The sequence below is a fragment of the Ochlerotatus camptorhynchus genome, unplaced genomic scaffold, assembly GCF_037179485.1.
Source record: "Ochlerotatus camptorhynchus isolate MF236.1 unplaced genomic scaffold, CSIRO-AGI_Acam_v1.1 ptg000521l, whole genome shotgun sequence".
Taxonomy (NCBI): Eukaryota; Metazoa; Arthropoda; class Insecta; order Diptera; family Culicidae; genus Ochlerotatus; species Ochlerotatus camptorhynchus.
The window spans coordinates 543,097-565,583 of record NW_027041005.1 but is presented as its reverse complement, the minus strand read 5'-3'; the positions used below and the strand labels follow the sequence as shown (position 1 = coordinate 565,583).

Sequence of the window (22,487 nt, the reverse complement as noted above, 5' to 3'; positions counted from 1 at the left end):
TCCACTGTAATTTTGTTGTAATGCTTTATTACCGATCACCTTACAAGCTTGGTAGAAACCCCTCGAAAAAACCCCTCGGTATTAATAGATCGGTAAAACATATTATATTCGAACCCGTTGAACCGTTCGGTAAATCAAAAGTCCTCGTTCCAAACAAATCAAAATAAAAGCAAGTGAAACACGCCCATCGTGTTTGACGTTTGTCAGCCTTTCTTCATCACATTTTAAGGCAATGAAGAGTAGTGAAAAATACATTTAAATTTGCTAAATCTTAGGAAATCGGCTAATTAATTTCTTTTACTTATCACGTAAATAAAGCTATTTACGTCCTTTGTAGTGGAAGCTGTTGTTTTATTAATTAATATAAATAGTGAGTATAAAATTTACATGGGTTTGACCATCAACTCAATATCCGTCCGGTTTGTCCGGGGTTATGTTACATAAATTCTGTAACTCTTCTACAGCCGGAATGTATTGGTATGTGTTGATAAATAAGGCATGAAATTCCCTTTTTCAGATGTTAAGCCTGCACAGATTCGGTCGAAACTTTGGATTTTGTATATTCAAACGAAATTTCAGCGCCCCAGTGGCTCCATTTGCCTCACACGTTACTCCGGACGAAGGAAAGATCGATGATACCCGAACGGCTGATACTTTGATTGTGGGTCGCGGCAAGAAGTTTGCAAAGGTGGCAAATACAGCTCAGGCTGCTAAAAGTTAGTGCTTCAAGGTGCGGTGTTGTATAAATGGAATAGTTAAGCAATACTTCATTTTTAGATCCAATAGTTGCAGCGGCTTTTGCATCCTTGCTTCAAGAAGATCGCAGCCAGGATGACTCAAAAGGTGGTGCTGTTTTCAATGAAATCAATGACAAAATTATCAATGCTGATTCCGTGAATGATTTACTTGCAATTCCCGGTCAGACAAAAGTTACGCGGAAGCAGGCTTTGAAGGTAGTTCGTATATAGTTAATTCATTGACTAAGTTGATTGAGTTTCTTGATTTTCTGTAATAGATTGTTTCAATTTTGGCGGAGTGGAGCTCAATACAGAAAGTGAAACTATCGGACTTTGAAAATGATAGCCGCTTTGTTCAACTGTGCAATGTTCTGGGCAGAACAAATAATCGAAACAGTGCGTCCAAGTCTCAATCCTCTGTGTCCCGTTCCGCCGTCAGTTTGTTACAAGTGGACGATTTACAAACCGTGCTGGGTGTGACGGCAAATGATGAAGCCGCAAAGCTGATAACGGGACTGACGATGCCGCAAATGATCAAGGTGATGTCGTCTTTGGCACAGAAGAAAAAACGAAGTACCCCATTGCTGCGGTCGCTTGCTTTCAACATAAGCAGTAATACAAATAAACTCAACCTCAAGGAATGTGGAGATTTATTGTACGCAATGGCAAGTCTCAATTTTCGTGATACGGTGCTTACGGCGCGAATTTGCGTTGATGTGGAATCGGAACTATCAGAAAACAAAGACAAACCAGCCCCTATTGGATCTATTCTGACTAGCTTGAGTTTGCTGAGGTACCGAGATACAACTATACTAGATTTACTTTCCGAATGGATAGTTGCTAATAGTGAAATCTGTAAACCATCGCATGTCAGTGCGTTGCTACTGTCTCTAGCAACGTTAAGCCACGATCCATCTAATATGGAATCCGTTAAAGCGAAACTAGTCAGCAGTCTATCAGAAAGTGATTTCATCAAGCCCACCGATTGGTTGAATACGGTTTGGTCACTAGCAGTATTGAACTGTGCTTCAAGCCAACATTTAGCATCGGTGATGAACACAAATTTCATCAGTAGTTTGGAAAATGAACGGAATGGCGAACTGTCTCCTGCGATCAAAATGAAACTTTTAAATCTGAATGCTTTCGCTACGCTTGTGGAACCAAAGGTGACGAGTGAATTGAACATGAATGACCCAAAGTTCTTTGTTCCAATCGACGCTTCGAAGGAAAAGCGGGTACTTATTGCGGGCATGCTGGACGCGCTCAAAAGTTTGCTGCCGTCGGAGAACCACGTCAAGATTAACCAGCGTACATCAATGGGTTTCGCCATTGGTATGTATTTCTTTAACTTTATCCTTGCCATGAACACAGTAACTCAATCAGTTGACATCTTTTTTGAACTTTATGCTGTTTATCCTGCATATGTTCATTGTCCTTAGGAAACTATTGTGTAGCGCTCAAAACAGCAGTTTTAACGAGTCTGGTACATTTGGCGTAAGGATATTTAGCATAACGGACACACTTGACATAATCGTTACGAATAGAAGATTCTTGAAACTAAAAGTTAATTAATAACCAAAGACTACTCCTTCTTTTAATTGCTGCTCATTCTTTCGCATAGAATTGTTATTTTTTTTAACCCGAATATGTAATAAAGAAGGCAGCATTATTTTCTTTGAATATTTCATATGGAAGAGTAGTACTAAATGCTTCCTTCTTTAAATATTCATGCATTGTGCGTGAGCGCTTAGAATATTATTACGTATGAGCGGTATGAGCTATGTCTAATATTGCTGCAGTAGAGTTTTCCTTCTTTCAAACATGATCAGTTATTCCGAGGTCTTTAATTACCATGGAAGAACGAGGATATTGTTAAAGAACAAGCAGCAATTAAAAGAAGGAATAATCATGGATTGTAAATGTCAATTATGTTAAAAGTTTCATAAATAATATTATGTCGAATCATAGCAATTATGCCAAGCGTCCATTATGCCAAATGTACCAGACGCGTTTTAAGGACACGATGGACGGAATTCTTTTCTCATACAAGTTTGTTTTGCCACTTCGTATTTTCTCGAACGCACTTTTTGGGATCTGTACATTCAGTCACCTCAGTATTATGTTAGTTAGTCACTATCATGGGTCAGTCAGTTCTGCGTGTTAATCAAAAGGAAGTGGCTCACTATTGTGGGTGATCCATAATACTGGGGTAACTATTATAAGTATAGTACTTATTGTATGAAATTTTCAATTAGAATGTAGGTAGCTCAGTGTTTGTTTGCTGCATAGAAGAGAGACAAGCACCGAGTTTACCGCTCACTTTAGAGCAAAATTATGAATACAAAGTTAGTATAATAATTTCTACAGGTGTACACACAGAGAAATGATTTTTATATTCAAATGGATATATTTTTGGCTCAGGGCCTAATATATTTTTGGTATTGATTCAAATATATTATTCGATTAGTTCAAAGAAAAATATTTTTGAATCAACAAACCGGTTGTAGAGTCAATAATCTGTTTGTTGATTCCAAAAACCATTTTGTTGATTCAAAAATATGTTTCGTTGAAATAGTGATACAATATGTTTGAATCAATAACAAAATACATTAGGCCATGAAACAAAAATCCATTTTTCTGCGTGTATATAGAATATGTTTACATAGGAATACAGGAAAAACATAAAACTTAAATAATAATGCTATCAATAATGATTTTGAGACTAATTAGGAAATGTAAACAAGGGGTCACCGCTCATTCCATAGTGGAAATATTTCCTTTTATAATAATTTTTAACATGATATATAATTTGTTATTTGTGGAGGCTTAAAATGTTGATTGCAAAGTCGCGTTTATTATGAAATTTTGGTCGTAATGACTTTTCATGTTTATGTTTAGAGTGAGCGGTAAACGAAACCCTCGATTGAGGTTGGGTCTCCATTCACCACACATATGGATGTAAACAAAAGTTACTTTTTTCGACAATAATTAGTGCAATAATGTGTAGAACGCTACTTATTTTGTAAACTTTTTCAGTAAATTTTGAAAAAAAGAGCTGGTAATGAAGGTCGAGCGATTGAAGGTACTTCTAGATGATAAGATTAGAGCCTCTGAAAACGCTAAGGACCTTGTCCTTAAATGATAATATTCAACAACCATCAAACTGTCCAACATTAGGTCAGCTGTTCAATATACTGTTTACATAGTAATTGGGTATTATCGGAGACAACAAATCAAGTAGACTGGCAACTTTGCCAGAATCCAAGCGACAGATACAGTAGCGCTACACTTGAGTGAAGGTGGAAGCAACGCATAGAAGAATGAGCAAATACACAAACCCTTCTTCTGAGGATTTAATCTTTGCTATCAAATTCGTTCGATGCATTTATCTTTGAGCGGCAGATGACGCGATTGTACCTGTCTCATAGCAATTGTATGAGAAAGTGGAAGAGTTGCCAGTCTTGTTGATTTGTTGTCTTCGGTATTATGGTCTCGTTTAACAAACCAGTATTAATAAAATTGATGCTTTTTTGCGTATTTCCAAAACTGGTTCGATTTACTTTGATATTTATTTCATCTTATTACTTACTTTTGTTAATTTTAATTGACGTAACAAAGGAAACCATCCTAGGAGGGGGGTGGGGTCAAATTTTATTTTCTTACTTTTAAATTAGGCAATTAGCAAACAGTTTTGATGTGTAAGGAAAATAAGTAATTGTAGTAGTAGAGGGGCCTATATTAATCCTCGGGGGCGCTGTATCCCTCCGCCGTAGTTACGCTGATGATAAATTATTGTTTTTTTTTTTTACATTTTCCACAGATGCCGAATGCGTTTTGGATTCAAAATGTTTACCATTAGCTATTGACAAGGAGCATCCTGGGGCAAAGAGGTAGGGTATATAATTACATTTTGGTGTTGAATATTACGTTTAATGATCTTTGGATTGTTTCAGGATTGCGCTACTTGTACATGATTACCACGACATGTGCCAAGGACCTCACCCATCCCTGAACGGCGTACACACACTGGCTTGTCGTCTGTTGGAAAAAAGTGGCTACTCCGTGCTATCGATCCCTTACAATGAGTTCAATACGAGCGATAAGTTACTAAAGCGAGTCGAGTATTTGCAAAGAATGTTCAAAGTCATTGTTAGTGGAAAACCTTAGTTGTACATAAAATTGGTTTCATAAGATCCAATTATATAGAATTCCATGAACAGAAAGGAAAATAAATCACACCCACAAACAATACGATTTGTTTTCAATTGCTTGTTTAAACATTGCTTCCGTTTAGTCCAACTTGCCACCAGTTTCCTGACTCGACAAATACTTGATCAATCTCTCGTAACTGTTTGAACGCCGATTTGGATAGCGCATGCTTATTCTTGATGTCCTTTATGATACTCTTTTCGTAGTAAAGTTCGAGGTTTACTATCTTCAAGTGGGCTCTAGCTTCACCTTCGGTTAGACATATGCAATTCCACGGTGCCCAATCTTTCGCAATATTCCACCGAGGAAGTCGCAGTTCAGCTCGATTAGTTTCATTAGAGATTGCCGAGTGACCGTGCCAGATGTTATTCACGATATGCTTGATGTCGTTGTCTTGAATAATGAATGCGAATGAAGACAGGGCTCCACGCTTTTTCTCATCTCGTCGGATAGAACGCAAGATTGAACGATAGATAGCTATGTCGACGGCTGGTCCTTGAAGGTCGGTACATCTTTCACATATACTGGCTGATGTTAAACGTGTATCCAATGGAAATTTTGATATCGGTCGCACTCGGCTACATTTTTTGCAGAGCCGTGAATTAGATTCTAAAAAATAATCAACATTTATATGGGCTAAAGTCAGGGTATTTAAAACATTAGAATACTCTTGCTATCTGTGTCTTCCGTTTTATCTGTTGAAATAATGTCCATCAAAAGGGTTAACTGACGTTTTCTTAGTAAATCCAATCCTGTTTCCTTCACATTACATATGAGCAATTGCCTTTCACGTTGTAGCAAAGTTTCCAGCTGCGAAGAAAGGATAAATATTAAAAATCTTTATTTATTCATGCCGACATGAAATCAATTCATCTTAAATTAGGTGCTCCAGTTAGTACTGTAGGCGCCAGGGCTACGGATTCGGTTAAAAACATTCCCCCTCCAACTCCGACTTTTCAAAAATATGTCTGTCGACTCCGACTCCGATTCGAATGAATGTGTTATGATGGAAAATGTTGGGTGATTTTCAGTAATTCAAGCATGAATTAAAATAGATGCATACAGTTATACGTTAGCAAGTAATGCTGGATAAACATTACTTTTAAGGTGATTCCTTGTAGAGTCCACAAATGGCCACCACGTAGGCTATACATGCACTTCCACTTCGAATTTTCAATTACACACATCTCGGAAATTGATGCCCCATTTTACCTGAAATTGCTACTTCATGTATGCTGCAGAACAGCAAACGTTGAGTAACAGTTCCATTGTAGTTCGTATCGTAGAAGCTCATAATTGTGCACTTAAAGTTTCGAAGTGGTTACGAGAATAAGGATCTCACAGCGAAACACCTTAAATGGATACACCGTGTGGTGCCCGTTTACCACGTAATGGAACAACATTAATTTTACAACGTACTAATCATTTTTCATAGGTATACAGTCTACACTGGCTTGACGAAATGGAAATGGAAATGGAAATAAAGTAAGGGACCGATTTTGACAACATACGATTTTTTGTTTAAAAGCTACTTTTTTATGGTGGATGTCGCGAACACCGCGAACAGAACAATACACAATTCACCAGCTTGAGCTTGAGCTTGAGCTTGATTGACCGTCCACGGTTGCTACTCTGTTACTGCCAGATCAGCTGTATTTACACAGAGAACCAATAGACGATGCTTGGGACTAGCAATCATCCTCAATGTGTAAAAACTGGTGATCTTAAATTAGGCAATACCAGCGCCGGCCGCGCCCGAACACAGGTCAAGAAAGGAATGGGAAGGATTGTGTTGACATGACACTCGCTTTGATGGAAGCCGAGAACACCTCTGCACTTCCACGAGTAATCACTGGGATGTTGGATAAGAGGGTTGGGTTTACAGCAGGGTTCGTTTTGGTAAACGATAAGCTGAATTGATGTCCTAACGATCATATAACGCGAAGGAGCTTGGGACTAAACCCACGGTCTTCTGCTCAATAAGCAAAAACGTTTGCCACTAGGCAGACGAGCACCTTTTTAATCACCGAGTTGCTGTTATTACCATGTAGTCATATTAACAAATAAAACGATTGACGAATCTTGAATGTGGATGGGCCTGAGATTAGACTCATGATGTTCTGCTCAGTAAGCAAAAACGGTTGCTCTAAGGCCACCGAGCCCCTCATATCACATAATACCGTTGCTCAAATTTGTGTATCCATTCAAACCCGGAACCAACGACAACAACGAGTTTCGCAAAATACACGATACACAAGCGATTTTACCATAGATCTCTTTGATATGTAAGGACCTGGGACCACGTTTTTCTGCTCAGTAAGCAGGTCACTGTAACCGACGATCTTGCAAATCCGAAAACTAAAAACTACGAAATAGTACTTAGGCCTTCATTAAGTTCCACTTTCACGCGACGTTCAATGACAGGGTCCTATCCAGGATTACATCTGAAAAATTCAAATCTGGCCAACGCCCACCCTAAACCTAAACCTGTTCTAATCCACCTGAAATGACTAACGAATAGAAGACTTTGACTACCCAGCCATGCAATAGTCTCATTCCGTGCCTTATGGCAACTTGGCAACCACCCAGGGGAGACTTGGTCCTGTACCCAATGCTTAACTTATCTCCATTCCGCTCAGCTACTCGCAATTTCTTGTGATATAGTGGGCGGAATATTATTATATGAGACAATTCAATGCAGACGTCTTTCCAAATTTGGCAGATCGATAGGTAATCGGTGAGTTACCACGATAGTTGCTATTCAACAACTCGACAACGTCCCATCGTCAACGTCTGCTATGAGAATTTCCCATTGCAAACGCCAACGAAATGACGTCATCGAGCTATCGATCAACTACCCTGGTTATCGCCTGGTACCTTATAGCACGATGCTAGGAGGCGTACCGGAAGAATCGATGAGCTACCTCTCCCCCAGAACAATACACAATTCACCAGACGAAAAACCCACACAAATTATATTGTACCACACATCACACAACCAACAGATATAAATACGACCAGCATCCCGGCCAAGTAATCAGTTCAAACCAAACTATTGTATCATCTACACGTGACATACACAACCGGCCAAAGTAGCAAAGCAATTTCATTTTCTCCCTCCGATCGAAGCCACCCTAACAGCCTTTGTCAAGGCTAGAGTTTAGAACTTTCTCACCGTAAACCAGAACCAGTGACCTACCCCAGATCATTCCATTCTACCGTTGCCAGGTGTGAGAGCTATCGAAGAGGATTCCGTGGCGCGGACATATTTTTGGTCTTTCGAACCGGATCGTTGAGATCATTCGAAGCGGAACCAGTGCAGTGGCACTAACGTTGCGCATTGTCATCCATTTGCCGTCGCTTTGTTGCGACCCCACAGCTACTGCTGTAGATTCAACACATTGTAGTTTCATTTTTATACCTGTGATCTTGACTTTTTTACCTAGGGGATGAGTACTTAAGGGGGTTAGATTTTGATAAGTTCTTTAGTGGGAATGACACTGATGAAGACTGCACATTGTAGTCGAAATACGTATCTGTCATGGATACCAAAATTAATTAAGTGGAATTAAATGGAAGATACCCTTTTTTCCTGTTTTATTTAAGTATTCCGCTAACAACCCAATTTCATTACTTCATAGTGTAAGCAACTTTTAAGGAGTGGTGGAGTGAATCATCATCGATATTGATCATTTCGCTTGGGTTGTGGTGGTGATCGGTGGCCTGCTTTTGTTACGTGGCGTTCCTAGTAGGCGAAATGACTTCGCTTCGGGAGCGGTCTAAGATATTGAGCGTCACGGTGGACGCTATCAAGACCATCGAAAGCTTCGTTAAAAACTATGATGCCGAGATCGATCAAAGCAAGTTCGGCTCAAGATTAATTAGACTTGATACCCTATATGACCGATTCATTGATGCATCTATTGTGGTGCAGTTAATGCAGAAACAAAAGCCTCTGTTCTGAGGAGTCGCAACGAAATGGAAGATACCTACTACACACTGCATGATTTTCTCACTGCACACAAATTAGACTGTCATGTTTCAGTATCCGCTACCCCCTCACCCATGTCTAATTCTGTAGTGCGCTTACCGAAGATCGATCTGCCGACCTTTGATGGTGAGATCGATGGCTGGATCCCTTTCTATGACACATATCGCAGTCTGATCCAAAACAATAAGGGTTTGGCTGCTGTGGATAAGTTCCATTATCTGATGGCTGCGTTGAAGGATCCAGTCAAGAAATTGCTCGACACGACTAGCGTCACGGGGGATAACTACAAGATCGCTTGGGATCTGTTTGTTAGTCGGTACGTCAATAAATGTCTGCTGATTAAAAATCACATCAGTTTGTTGTTCGCTATTGAACCTGTGAGGAAGGAATCTTCTGCCGCGATATTAGCCTGGGTTGACCAATTCGAACGTCACGTAAAGATTTTAACTCCCTGCTGGTACACATGTTGTGTAGTCGTTTGAATAAAAGCATCTAGAGGGAATGGGAGAGGTCAACAGGCAGCGATAAGGAGAAGCTTCCAACATACAGCAAACTGATTGTCTTCTTGAAAGATCAAGCTTGGATCTTATTGTCCCTGAACAGTGGTAGCTTGATACCCTCCCCTCCAAAAGACAAACCACGTCTCTCTGTTGCTCATACTGCAAAATAATCTCCATCAAAATCTTTCAGATGCATCGTGTGTAATCAACCACATCGGATTTACGACTGCGAGGTGTTCAAACGGATGCCAATCGAGCAAAAGCAAGACACCGTCCGCAAGAAGAAGCTCTGCTGGAATTTGTGTCGTCGAGTCATCTCAGCCGTGACTGCTCTTCCGAACCCTGTCGGAAATGCAACGAGAAACACCACACACTGTTGCATTCTTCCTCCCCCAACGATTGTTCCATCCAACCCCAAGTAAAACCACCACCTGGAAACCAACAACCCACCACCATCAACGGAAGCGAAGCCATGGTTTCGGTATCGTTGTCCACTCCAATTCCACCATCACCAACCACCTCGTCCGCCACCCACCAACCTCTCACCAACGCATTAGCTGCAGCAAGCTCTTCCACCACCACCTACTCGACTGTTCTGTTATCCACCGCCGTGGTAAAGGACCACGGTCCGTCGGGGAGATCTACATTTGTTCGGACCCTGCTGGACTCCTGTTCCGAGTCAAGCTTCATCACCGAAAGAATCGTTCAGCTTTTGGGATTGAACCGACGAAAGCAAGCTGCAATTATCGCTGGAATGGGTGGTTCTATCATAGAGGTAACTCTAAGACTAGAAGGTCCCGAAATAACGTGCTCAACCTTTTGGCTCAGCTCTGGTACTCTCTACGGTCCCAAGCTAATCGATTCACCCCTCGAAACATAGGAAAAACCACTAGCCCCTCATTTTATCTGTCAAACTTTCATAGCGAATCAAAACAAACATTGCGTAGTACTAGAATTTCAACTTGAATGGGGTACGTTAATCGTTTAATTGGGACCAATAGGCTAGTCAAGTAGTGAGCCAGTTTAAAATCGTTAGTTTCGTATTGATTGTTGGTTCTACTGTCAACAGTACCTACTGCACCGTGGCAGATTTCAGTTCTGTTAATTCTTCTACTCTAACACATTGACGTTCAGCATCCTCTCCAAGATCACCAAAGATCTGCCTTCTCGGGCAATCGACATTTCGCAATGGAACCTCCCTCCTGAGTTAGTCTTGGCAGATCCAGATTTCGCTTCGCCGCAAAGGATCGATAAGCCTGTTCTCCAACGTACCGTGCTCGGATGGGTAGTAAGTGGACCGGTCGCCATCGATATCGCTACCCAAGACTCTGCACCACCGATGACTTAGATCAACAACTGACTCGATTCTGGGAAGTCGAGAGTTGCCCCCGTAGGCTGTCTAAGGAGGAATTAGCTTGCAAGATGTACTTTTCCGAAACAACCACCCGCGACGAATCAGACCGATTCGTTGTACGCCTGCCGAAGAAAGAGCACGTTTTGAGTCAACTTGGTGACTCCGAGATCGGTGCCTTTCGCAGATATCAATGGATGCAACGTCGACTCAGCAAGAACCCCAATTTGAAAGCCCAGTATGTTGATTTCATGGCAGAATACATCGTACTTGGCCATATGATTTCCATAGCTCCGTTACAAGACAACACCCGCTCATTTTATCTTCCTCACTACGCCGTGTTCAAGCCGAGTAGCACCATCACTAAGTGCAGAGTCAAACGATGGCGATCACTCCTAATAATAGTGATACGGCATCTTGATATAGCTAAAGAAAAAAAAAATGGGGAATATATCACAATAGATCAGAAAAATGGTCGCAGTGATGAAAATACCCGACAAGGAAAAAAAAGTGCAGAGTGGTTTTCGATGGGTCCAGCAAGACTTCCACGGGAATCTCTCTCAATGACTGCCTCATGGTGGGGCCAACTGTGGACTTTGGAAGTGGAAACTGAGCTGGGAAGAGGCGCTGCCCAATTCACTATGCACCGTATGGAAATACTACAGACTTGGTCTGGCTGCTCAAGGGTTATTTTCCATCCCTCGTTTGGTCAAAGCTCCAGGCGCCGGAGACAACGTGCAACGTCATGAGTTTTGCGATGCATCCCAAAATGATTACGGAGCATGCATCTACTTGGGAAGTGTTGGAAGAAGTGGTGTCGTCACAACCCGTCTCCTAATCGCCAAATCCCGAGTAACTCCTATCCAAACCTTATCAATTCCCCGCCTAGAGCTCTGCTCTGCTGTCCTCCTCAGCCAACTGTTCCAAACCGTTATGTTGAGCCTCAACATCAATGCTAATGCTTATTTTTGGTCTGACTCTTCAATCACTCTCTACTGGCTGTACAACCCACCGTGCAACTACAACACTTTCGTGGCAAACCGTGTCGCGGAGGTGCAGCGACTCACTGAAGGAGGCACTTGGAATTACGTCGCCGGTCTGGAGAACCCGGCCGATCTCATCTCGAGGGGTGTCGATCCCTGCGAACTCGTCAACAACGCCCTATGGTGGAAGGGTCCATCATGGTTAACATCCAATCCACCGGAGTGGCCAAGTAAGTTTTCAGTCTAAGACGCCTGTGAATTTCCTCCCGGGGTCTCGAGGTGATGCTTCGTACGCTTGCAGCCGTCTCCCGACCGCACACTGTTCATCCACTACTCTTCACTAACGAGACTCACCCCAAATAAATCAAATAAATCATCTTGATCTTGACTTTTTTACCTAGGGATGAGTACTTAAGGGGGTTAGATTTTGATAAGTTCTTTAGTGGGAATGACACTGATAAAGACTGAACGTTGTAGTCGAAATACGTATCTGTCATGGATACCAAAATTAATTAAGTGGAATTAAATGGAAGATAACCTTTTTTGCTGTTTTATTTAAGCATTCCGCTAACAACCCAATTTCATTACTTCATATAAATCAATAAATCAATAAATCAATAAATCAATAAATCAATACATCAAAAAATCAAAAAATCAATAAATAAATAAATAAATAAATCAATAAATCAATAACTCAATAAATCAATAAATCAATAAATCAATAAATCAATAAATCAAATAAATCAAATAAATCAATAAATCAATGAATCAATAAATCAAACATTACAAGAAAGTGATTTTTGAGGCATTTTGCAAAGCAGATGGAATCTCTCTCCAGACCTATTCTTTCAATGTTTTCAAAAGATAACTGCCCAATCAATCTATGAGTACAGTTTTTGGTATAGTTTTAATGAAAAAATATTGTAAGCGAAACCAGTTTCATTTAAAAGTGTGTCGTTCGTCCATATCATAAATTTTGAATGAATTTCGAAGGACTTATGATTTGCAAAAAAAGAAAGTTAAACCATCTTCAGATTTCCATCTAGCATCTCGATGCTCTCAACTTAATTAACCCTAATCAAATGGCTTAAAACTTTCGATGAGGAAATTTATTAAAATAAATCTATATATTCTCCACGCTTATTGTGTGCTGCCTTGATTCAATCATCATTTGATTATTCGCTCTAGCATCTTGTTTTTGCAGCTTTAGCAAGGTTATAAATTCTAAAATTTTGGAAAAAACCCCGGGAATTTCACAAAAAAAAAACCAGGAATCGGGAATTTTCTGATCCCGAGAAATCCCAGGATTTCCCGGGCAAGACCCCCTAGCTAAGACTGACAGATGCATATAGGAATAAGATACACCGGGCAAGTTGAAACACGGGAGGAGGTTGAAACAGTAGGTGTATCTCTTAACGGAAGTGAATGATCACTGATATTATTTCTAATCTCAGTGGTACTACACAATGTCACTCAAAAATAATTACAGTGAATATTCACTTCCGCTAAGAGATACACTTACTGTTTGTATTTTCAATTCAAACTAGGCCTTAGGGCCAAAAACTGGAGCACTAGTGCCATAAGTGGATAAAAATTAACTATACATTTACAATCAAATACAATACATTTTATTGTTGGCAATTAACCATATTGTAATTATATTATATTGGTCAAATGATCAAATTGTCACCACAATAGGTTTACAATAAATTCTGTGTTTTAAAATTTTTGAACATTAAAAAAAAAACCAATAAAATTTACTGTAATGAGATCAAAAATGTTCGAGAAAAATATAATATATAATAGTTACGGTAACTAACAGCCAGCTCCCTCTTCCATTGTAAAGTCTCATTAACAAAAGATTTTATTGTACGTAGCAATAAGTTATACTGTATTTTTATTGTTTTATCAATAAAATTTGTGGTTACTCCCGGAAAAAAATAACCATACAATTACCATAAAATAAAATACAGTTACAAGTAAATCTATTGCCAACAATCGATCTTATTGTGTGTATATAGTACACGAAGTTTTAACATATTGTTATTACAATAGATGTACAATACGTCCCATATAGTAAGAGTTTTCAACAATAGAACAACAATACAATTAATGGTAAATGATTCAAGTTTGTTCGGGAAAAAAGTGATTTTTCGTATGGTTAAGATACATAACGACCCCCTTAATCTATTGTATATTCCCCCATTTACCATAGATTCTATTGTAGAAACAATACATTCTATTGTTATTTTATCGTTGTGGAGAATACGATTTATTGTAAATACCATAAACTCTATTGTATGGTTACAATACATTTAATTGTACCTCTACGGTTCTTTTTTTACGGGCTACTACATATTTTATTGCATTGTGACAATAGATTCTATTGTTTTTGTATGGTATTTTTTTTATTCGAATTACCCTACTTATCATATTTTGCTTTTATTTTATTTTTATTATTTGAAATAATTTGCAATTAATGCAGCTGCAATTTAAGATCGTACGATCAAAAATACGATTAAAAAACAGAATTAAGTGTATGTGAAAAGAAAAAAAAATCGTAATTTGGTTGACTTTCGTCGTCAATATAAAGCAAATATGGAATTGGAAGATGCATAAATGACGTAGCATTTTAGGATGATTAGCCATGTAGAAAAATACGCTACAACGGGGAGGGGGGACCAATGTGGGTGCTTCGTGCTGAAACGTAACAAACGTTAAGCGTTTGATGAAGCACAATCGTTGGACCGCCTCCCCCTTGTATCGCTTGTATTGAATTTGTCTACATGGTTGGATACCCATGCTACGTCATTTATGCATCTTCCCAATAAAGTGAACTTTAAATTTAGTCATCTTCAATAATAAAATAAATGTACTACAAAATGTGATACCCCTCAAGTAACCACCAGGTCCGTTAATAACCCGATAACTACCCTTTTTGCAATATACGGCTTAAATTTTTTTTATCAGCCCAAGTAACCCAAGTAACCATCAAGCCCACTAATGCGTAATCCGTAAATTATCTGTATATTGGCATTATATAAGATAACATAATTAAACATTTAAAGATATGTTAGCATATGAATGAACTCAATGATGGCGGGTCGGTTTTTATGTGATTCATATCCCCGCAGTGTAAAGATTAAAACGTTGGCACAAAGACAGTGCATTTGGTCCATCCAGCTTCGTTGGTTCATCATCGGTTTCGCTGGGCTTCTTCGGCATTTTTGGGGTTTGTTCTTCAAAATAGGTAGTTCTTGAAAAATATAAGCAAAATCGCCACCCAGCCAAACAACTTCAAAACGAGTGTAGAATCTGTGTGGTGCTGCTGTCCAAAAGTGTGCTGACGCGTTAGATTACTTCAACGCAATTAAATGCAACATTCTAGCTGTTTACAAATATTGAACAAATAATCGAATAAAAAGTCAGCTACCAACAAATAGAATATTCATGTTGTTCTGATTAATTTGTCCGCGGCTTACGGCAGTTTATAAAATTTATTGAAAAATTCGTTGATTGGAATGTAATAGAACCGTGCATATTAAAACTTCTTATATATTATTTTGACTACCCAGCAACTCAACATTCCGTCAGGTTGGGATCAGAAGTTGTGTCTCTTTGCTCTTTTTAAAACATAAGATTTTGAAAAGCTTTATTACGCATTCCGATAGTAGATACCAACCATAATTATTGGGACCACTTTTCAGCAATAGATGGCTGCCTCAACTACAGCTAATTGGTTTACTTTCAAAATATGTATTATTAATAATATGGGCAATCCCTGGAATGATTGATAATAATCTAGTTTTAAAAAGCCTACATTCTTTGCAATCACTGAGTGCAATCTTATCATCTGAGAGCTCATAATTGTGTAGGATGAATAAAAAAGAAAAAAAAATCAAAAGTTTAGCGCTATGGGTATTTTTTGAAATTGCTTTGCCCAATGACCTATGCGCAAGCATAGCCGGCAGGGACGTGCTGCTGTAGGAGTCGGTGTTTTGAAAGCAAAATGAAAGGAAAATGATAGAAGCTGCTGTGTTACGCATGTGCGTACAGCCAAATCAAGGCATCATCAGTGATTTAGACAATGGCTCGACCTACCTCATCTACTGCTGGATGCACCTCTTTGGCGATGACATCCGAAAGGCGATTAAGTAGTGTGATTCGCTCGTGGGCCCCTTGGGTCTCGTCTGCCAGTTTTCGGTAATAGTTAGTCAAATAGCGCGCTCGCTGATTGCTCAACGTATCCATTTGAATAATCAAGCCTGCAAAAGAACAAAGGAAAATGTATAATATCGAAGCGATTTTTCTCTCCCGAGTGGCGCTGTGTTCGAGCCCAATTACTGTTATAGCCGACCCATTTCACAGGGTCGCCCAATTTTTTCAAAATTTGTTCATTGCGAACTTTCTTCGCTTGCTGCTGCAGTATCTGTCGTTGTCTCTCGATGCCATTTAGTAGCTGAACTTCCTTGTCGAGCAGCATGTTCATCTCGGCGATTTTAGGGGCACCCGAGTATTTCTCACAAATCTGCTTTAATTCGTTTTCCTTCCACATCTGCACCTGAGCGTACAGTGCGTCAAAGTCTTGCTTTGTTTTTGGAAAGGTTTTTACTATGCATTCCTTTCGGTACTCGTCTTGGCGAACTTTCGTCCGCTTACTCTCCCGTCGTTTCTGTTCTTTTTGGAGGCGTCTGCAAAGATACAGTGTGGCAAACGTTAGTATTCCTGTTAAATGGAAAGTGGTGTGCAGCATGGTTTCGGTGGGTTCAGAGAATTATTAGAAATTAAATATGAAAAGTTGTACCTCCAAGATGTATGCATGGGAAAATAATGAGGATGTGACTGATTTGCTTGCACTTGGCATTGAGATTAGACCGGTAAACCATCGTTAAATGCCGTTGAATAGCTAAGCGCTACAAACAACACTCACCTCCATTCTGCAGCGCTTTCTTTTATTAGTCTCTGCCACATGTAACGCCGAAAATTGCGCTGGATAAGTGTTACCTTCCCTATTAGATCTATGCGCTTTGTCATCTCGTCGTAGCTTTCGTACTTTCCCGGTTCGATGACGCGGTCAGTGTATTTGGACACGTAGGAATGCTCGGTAGCATCACCGAAATTCACCGTAGCGCAATCACGCGGTGTGTCAATTTCGATGGCCTTCTCTTCTACGGTTTGTGTGTCGCGGCTCAGTATTCCTTGGTGGTAGGAAATGATGCAAAACAGAAGTATAATTTGTAGCTAATTGGTGTTGCACATGTTTTGACTGAAACAGTTAGAAATTCACGGTGGATTAAATACTCAATTGGTGTTGATGTGTTACTTTTTGCATTTTTTGTGAGATTTCTAAAGTAAAGTCTGCATTGTCATGAGAGCTAGCTTGCTACACACAAAAAGAAAAAAAAATCGATTTATTTTGCACATCTGCAAGACAATTCTTTAATTTTCAGAATAGACACATTTAAAATAAATTGATTGATTTATTTAGATATTTTGAGTATTTCCTCTGACCACTCTGTCTTAACCCTCCGGCGCTCATTGTCACCAAGAGCTGATACCTGTTTTGTTTTGGTGGTAAAATTTTCAATTGTTATTCGATTTTGATAAACTGGTTTCAAATGAAAGCTATATTTATCTACTTTCATTTGATTTAGCGGCGTCGGTGGTGTAGTACTAAGCGTGATTACCTCTCACTCCAGTAGGCCTGGGTTCAATCTCAGTCGGCGCCACCGGGATGTTCTGAGGCATAACATCTCTGATGACGAAGTAAAGGGAAGTAAAGCCGTTGGTCCCCGGTTCATGAGTTGATCGGTCGATAGGTAGGGTCCAGGTGTGGGAGCTACCTCCCTGGCGTCGGTTGCATTGGTGCTCAGCACGGAAAACAAGATCGACGGAAAACAAATCAAGGAAAAAAATACTTTCATTTAATTTGGTGTGGACCAGATTGGACCTGAGCGGCAACCTTGAGTCGGTTTAAATAAAAAAAAGCCAATTTCTACACGCAAACCAAAAATCTATTACAATGAATGTTAGTTCCGTTTCCTATCATCCTCTGTTCATGAACATCGCAATGAATGTTAGAAATTGACCATGCAGGCGATGTAATGGTTTTTTGCCTTTTTTATTTTGTGTTCTATCTACGCTTTCGACTATACCAGTAAGCTTGTAGAACGACGCACATTGTAGAACATTGTAGAACCACGCACACACTTGCCTCGAATCTCTCCAGCAGAAAAAGCATACGAAGTCGAGTATGCGAGACAATGAGTGCTTCATGTTTGCTTTTAGGCTATCCACATTCAGAAGCATGGAGAGAGCAGTGGAGAAAGCACAAGTCTGATAATCGAAACGTTCGTGGTTCGAGTCCAGTCGGCAGTCTGTTTCCTATTTTTTTCGACATAACTAATTTACCTCACTAATACACTCTACATGTTTCGATCTCCAATTTTCTTGCATTGGACCGCAGCTAGGTATATCGCATCCTCGGTTCATGCGGTCTCCACTAACACCCTCTGATGGTGAATCCCACATAATTGTAAGAGAATCTTACATCCCTTACAACATCTTAATGTTGGGTGTATCTATGATTTTTTAAACATGTTTTAGTGGTCCTAATAAACATCCTAAATAATATTAATAAAAATGAGTATACTTTAACTATTCCCTTATGGGCGCTAGAGGGTTAATAAACTCTATTAAATAAAGGGACAGGGAAAAGTCAGTTTGCAATAGTTTGCTTAAGCACTCCGTTGCTCAAACTGGCCTAATAAACCTATGATAAGTGAGTCAGAGTTTGACCGTAGCGGTTTTCTAATGGGCCCTGTCTTAAATGTCACAGGCGTAGAGTAAATTGTAAACAAACGCATTGGAGACTCCATACAAAAATCAAACATGGCTGAATCTCGAATTTGAAACCACCTTTTTAAACTCACCTCGGGTTTTAAATCCGACCAATTTGTAAATCCAACCTCTTAAAATGTTCGTTTTGGTTTGAAAACAAACATATAGGGGGAATGGATGTAATGTCGGCCTAAATGTCCCTAATTTGGGCCCATACATAGTGATCAAAAACACCCATTAGTACCACCCAAATGACGGGTTCATCTAGATAAAAATTAATAAATAGCAGATTTTTAGCGATGGGCCCAGTCTTAGATCCATAGGCCCACATTAGAGCCATTTCCCCTACAAATTTGAAGTTCGTACGTTAACGTTTAGAGATTGCTCATCGGCCCTAAAAGAATGGTAGTGTAAGCAACCACCCATGCCATGGCGAGCTCGCAGCCTTGGTGTACGCTCCATAGGTATCACCATGGTATAAACCATGAAAAGATACACATATGCTGAACGTCAACATATAACAGTATGTTACATAGACACTCTTCCAAGAAATTGTAAGCGTATAAATGAAGGCTCTCTTCAAAAATAGGTTGAAATTAGCGTAAAACGTTAAAACATTGAAAGTAGGCGTTCCGGAAGTAGCAATCTGATCCGAAATCTTCTTTGTTTGTTAGGAGAAATTCCATGGCAACTAAAAGTGCTTTGGAAACAAGTGAAAATATAGCTACATATAAATATAGCTTACCTATATGAATTCATTCTTGTAACGAACTTTGAAGCAGATGGACTAGCAGCAATAACAGCAGTAGCAGCAACAGTAGCAGTGGCAACAATATAGGTAGCGATAAACCAGCTGGCAACTACTAATACTGTGGAATTTTTTAGAGCCTTGGGGATTGATATCAGCTTCTTGGATGAACCAGTATGTTAATGGAGTAATAAATAGGAATACCAAAAAGGAGAAGAAATTGTTACTCGGCTTCGAGTGGTAAACGACCACGAAGAGAGAGCAATTAAATTGATGCAGAATTATAACATAAATGTGGCAAAAAAGAAAATGTCTTTCAAAACCTGCTGTTAAATGTGCAAGATTTGCGGAAGAAACTTCCAAATTAACAAAAGACAACACTACATAACTTTATTAATAAGCAAATTAAATGAATTGGATTGCCTTCATTACTTTGCTTTAATCCACTTTTGAAATAACGACCAATTACAATATTCGTGCATTTTGTGGTCGAATTGTTTATGTACACCGATGAATATAATTTGTACCAACAAACTGAACGCAACTGAACAACTGGGGTTGCCTAACCTTGGTCTGCACAGTATGAAATGGGATGCAACCGTTACCCCTGATATTTCCCGGCGCCAAATAAGTTTTCAACTGGTTTATTAGGTTCTATAATGTATTTTGGGGAGAATCGGGCAAAACGGACCATTTTGTATAGGTTCACTGTTAGAGTAACTATTGAACCTCATTAATTTAGTTTTTAGTAAACCACTAACCAGTGGTCAAACTTAACTTGCTCTCCGAATACACAATAGGTCCAGGTTAAAATAGACCATTTGGTGTAGTTTAATTTTTTCACTGCTGTCGGTGTGGATGTTTAAACGTCATCTGGAACAAGCAGGGGTGTTCCAAAGTCGTGCTTAGACATTCTGGGACACCCTATATTAGACAGTTTTATAGCTCTATCTAGAAATCAATGGTAATGGTGCATGGTCGTTCCTAGTTTGTGGAATGATTTGTCTGGTTAATTCGGATAACGAACGGTACTCAGTCAATTAGATAGAACGCAGAGCGGCAAAATTGTTCTGACGACGTAAAACATATGTTCAGACTGTTTTTTTCTTGATTTGTTTTCCGTGCTGAGCACCAATGCTATCGACGCCAAGGAGGCAGCTCCCACACGTGGACCCTACCTATCGAGGCATCAGCTTATGAACTGGATACCAACGGTTTTACTTCCCGAAGGAAGGCGTGATCAGAGATGTTATGCCTCAGAATATCCCGGCGGTGTCGACTGGGATTGAACCCAGGCCTGCTGGGGTGAGAGGTAATCACGCTTACCGGCGCTGCTATGTTCAGACTGTATTTTAATTTATTTGGATTGTAATATACTGCTTTGCTAGGGAATATGTACTATCGATTTTTTTTTCATTGAATACAATTGGCGCAGAAGAGTTTACTGACCCTTCAGCTGAAAATTGCTTAAGTAAAGTCTTAAAAAAAACACAATTGGCATATAATCCAGAATGCCTGTATTAATATTAATTTAAACTGAAACTGATGTTTTAATGAAAGACGACATTATAATAGTTTCTAGTTCACCAGAACCATAAAAAATAAATAAATTGTTTCTAGGAGAATTGCAAATTTTTGTAACGAATTTTGGATTATGTCACCTACAGTATGCATTACTATACTAAATTAGTGGCATTACCTTCAAATTTGATTCTCTCCAAAGGCGGACCAGTTTGGGTGAAGGCGTCATGATATTCGGTTTCTGAAATGAAAGTAAAGTGATTACTTTTTCCCACAATAGCTCTCAGTCGCAAAACTATCACCACAGAATGGGGCATATGGGCAACAACCAAAGTGTTCCAAAATGAAAGAAAATTGTGGGAAGCAAAATGCGAGAGACCAGACGTAGAAGCGAAGCAAATAGACAAAGAAATTTTACTTGTGATTTTATCTACATAACCACCGATGAAAGGCTTGATGATGGCTTGATTTTCGATTTCAACCACAAGGTCACGGCTCACCTTTCCCTCCGTGGTTCCATCAGCCGGTATGCAAACCGTAATTATATCCGGTAGACTGAAATTGCTGAAATACAGGGACAATAGTAATTAATAAATCTTGCACGTTATTAGCGTTGATTATTGAGGCGGGTGCATACTTGTAGTAGACCTGAGGTTCCAGGCGGATATTTTCCTCTCTTGCACTTTCGGCTAGCTCAAGATCCATGTTTACGATGCCGTAGTTGTTGTCACAGACATCGAACAAGCGTTGAACGTCTTCCAAGATTCTCTCACCACTGCTTTGCTTGAGTATCAGAAATTTTGGTTGAATTTGAAACTTTTTCGAAATGTCTTTCTTGACTTCTTCGATCGTGTAAATGTTTGGATATGCATGGGTTACTATTTGAGATTTGAGTATGCGAAATTTGACGGTAACGTCTTTCAGCACAAGCAGGTCATCATCATCGACTTCTTCTCCGTCCAGCTCAGTGGACGTAGTATCCGCCAATTTTGCTTTGGGCGGTCTGGACATCTCTGCTGTTAATGAATTAAAATGAGAGTGTTACTTATTGTAATTATTCAAACCAATTAGCGAATTCGCACTCGAGCGCTTGCCGCCGCAATCGCATTTGATACCGCAAAACTTGTTCTAATATCGATTCTCGGGCTTTGATTACCATCGTACGGCATACATAGCAACAGTTGCGCTGACGGATAGACATGGCATGGCAACTTGATATGAGGTACGTATTTCAATGCGCACCTCCTCTGCGGCGGCAACAGGTGTTTTGACCGACTATACTCCGGACAACCTAGTATTGGCGGAAAGGAGTGTTTCCGATGCAGATGCAGAAAGTTGTTCTACACTTCTTTTATTTATTTTTTATTGATAAAAGGGTCAACGCACTTTGGGCCATTTTTCTAGAATGGAAATCAAGGATTTGGCGCGTCATCTATGATATTATTGCTTTAAATTGAGGTGTACTTTCAACAAAGCTTTAAAAATTTGTTTGAAATTATTTGAGTAATATCAAACAGAACATTTCTATTAAAATGTTTTACTTACAGTAGCATTTATTATTAGTGACAATATTCATAGCCGTTTACTGAAAAAAAAGTAAATAATAT

The 22,487-nt window shown here is 39.5% G+C and overlaps 2 protein-coding genes across 2 annotated transcripts; one reads left to right on the top strand and one right to left on the bottom strand.

Moving 5' to 3' along the window:
• The first annotated feature begins 207 nt into the window (after positions 1-207).
• Positions 208-4,954, top strand: LOC135712946 (FAST kinase domain-containing protein 4). The gene is made up of 6 exons (XM_065236046.1): positions 208-370; positions 518-716; positions 778-953; positions 1,016-2,069; positions 4,558-4,627; positions 4,691-4,954. The coding sequence occupies exons 2-6, from the start codon at positions 518-520 to the stop codon at positions 4,902-4,904; spliced, it is 1,713 nt and encodes a 570-aa protein (XP_065092118.1). The 5' UTR covers positions 208-370; the 3' UTR covers positions 4,905-4,954.
• LOC135712950 (IQ motif and ubiquitin-like domain-containing protein) lies at positions 4,949-21,881 on the bottom strand. The gene is made up of 8 exons (XM_065236050.1): positions 21,518-21,881; positions 21,299-21,444; positions 21,059-21,121; positions 16,702-16,969; positions 16,116-16,462; positions 15,873-16,036; positions 5,615-5,756; positions 4,949-5,555 (listed from the first exon to the last, which is right to left on the bottom strand). The coding sequence occupies exons 1-8, from the start codon at positions 21,583-21,585 to the stop codon at positions 5,011-5,013; spliced, it is 1,743 nt and encodes a 580-aa protein (XP_065092122.1). The 5' UTR covers positions 21,586-21,881; the 3' UTR covers positions 4,949-5,010.
• Between the last annotated feature and the right edge of the window lie 606 nt (positions 21,882-22,487).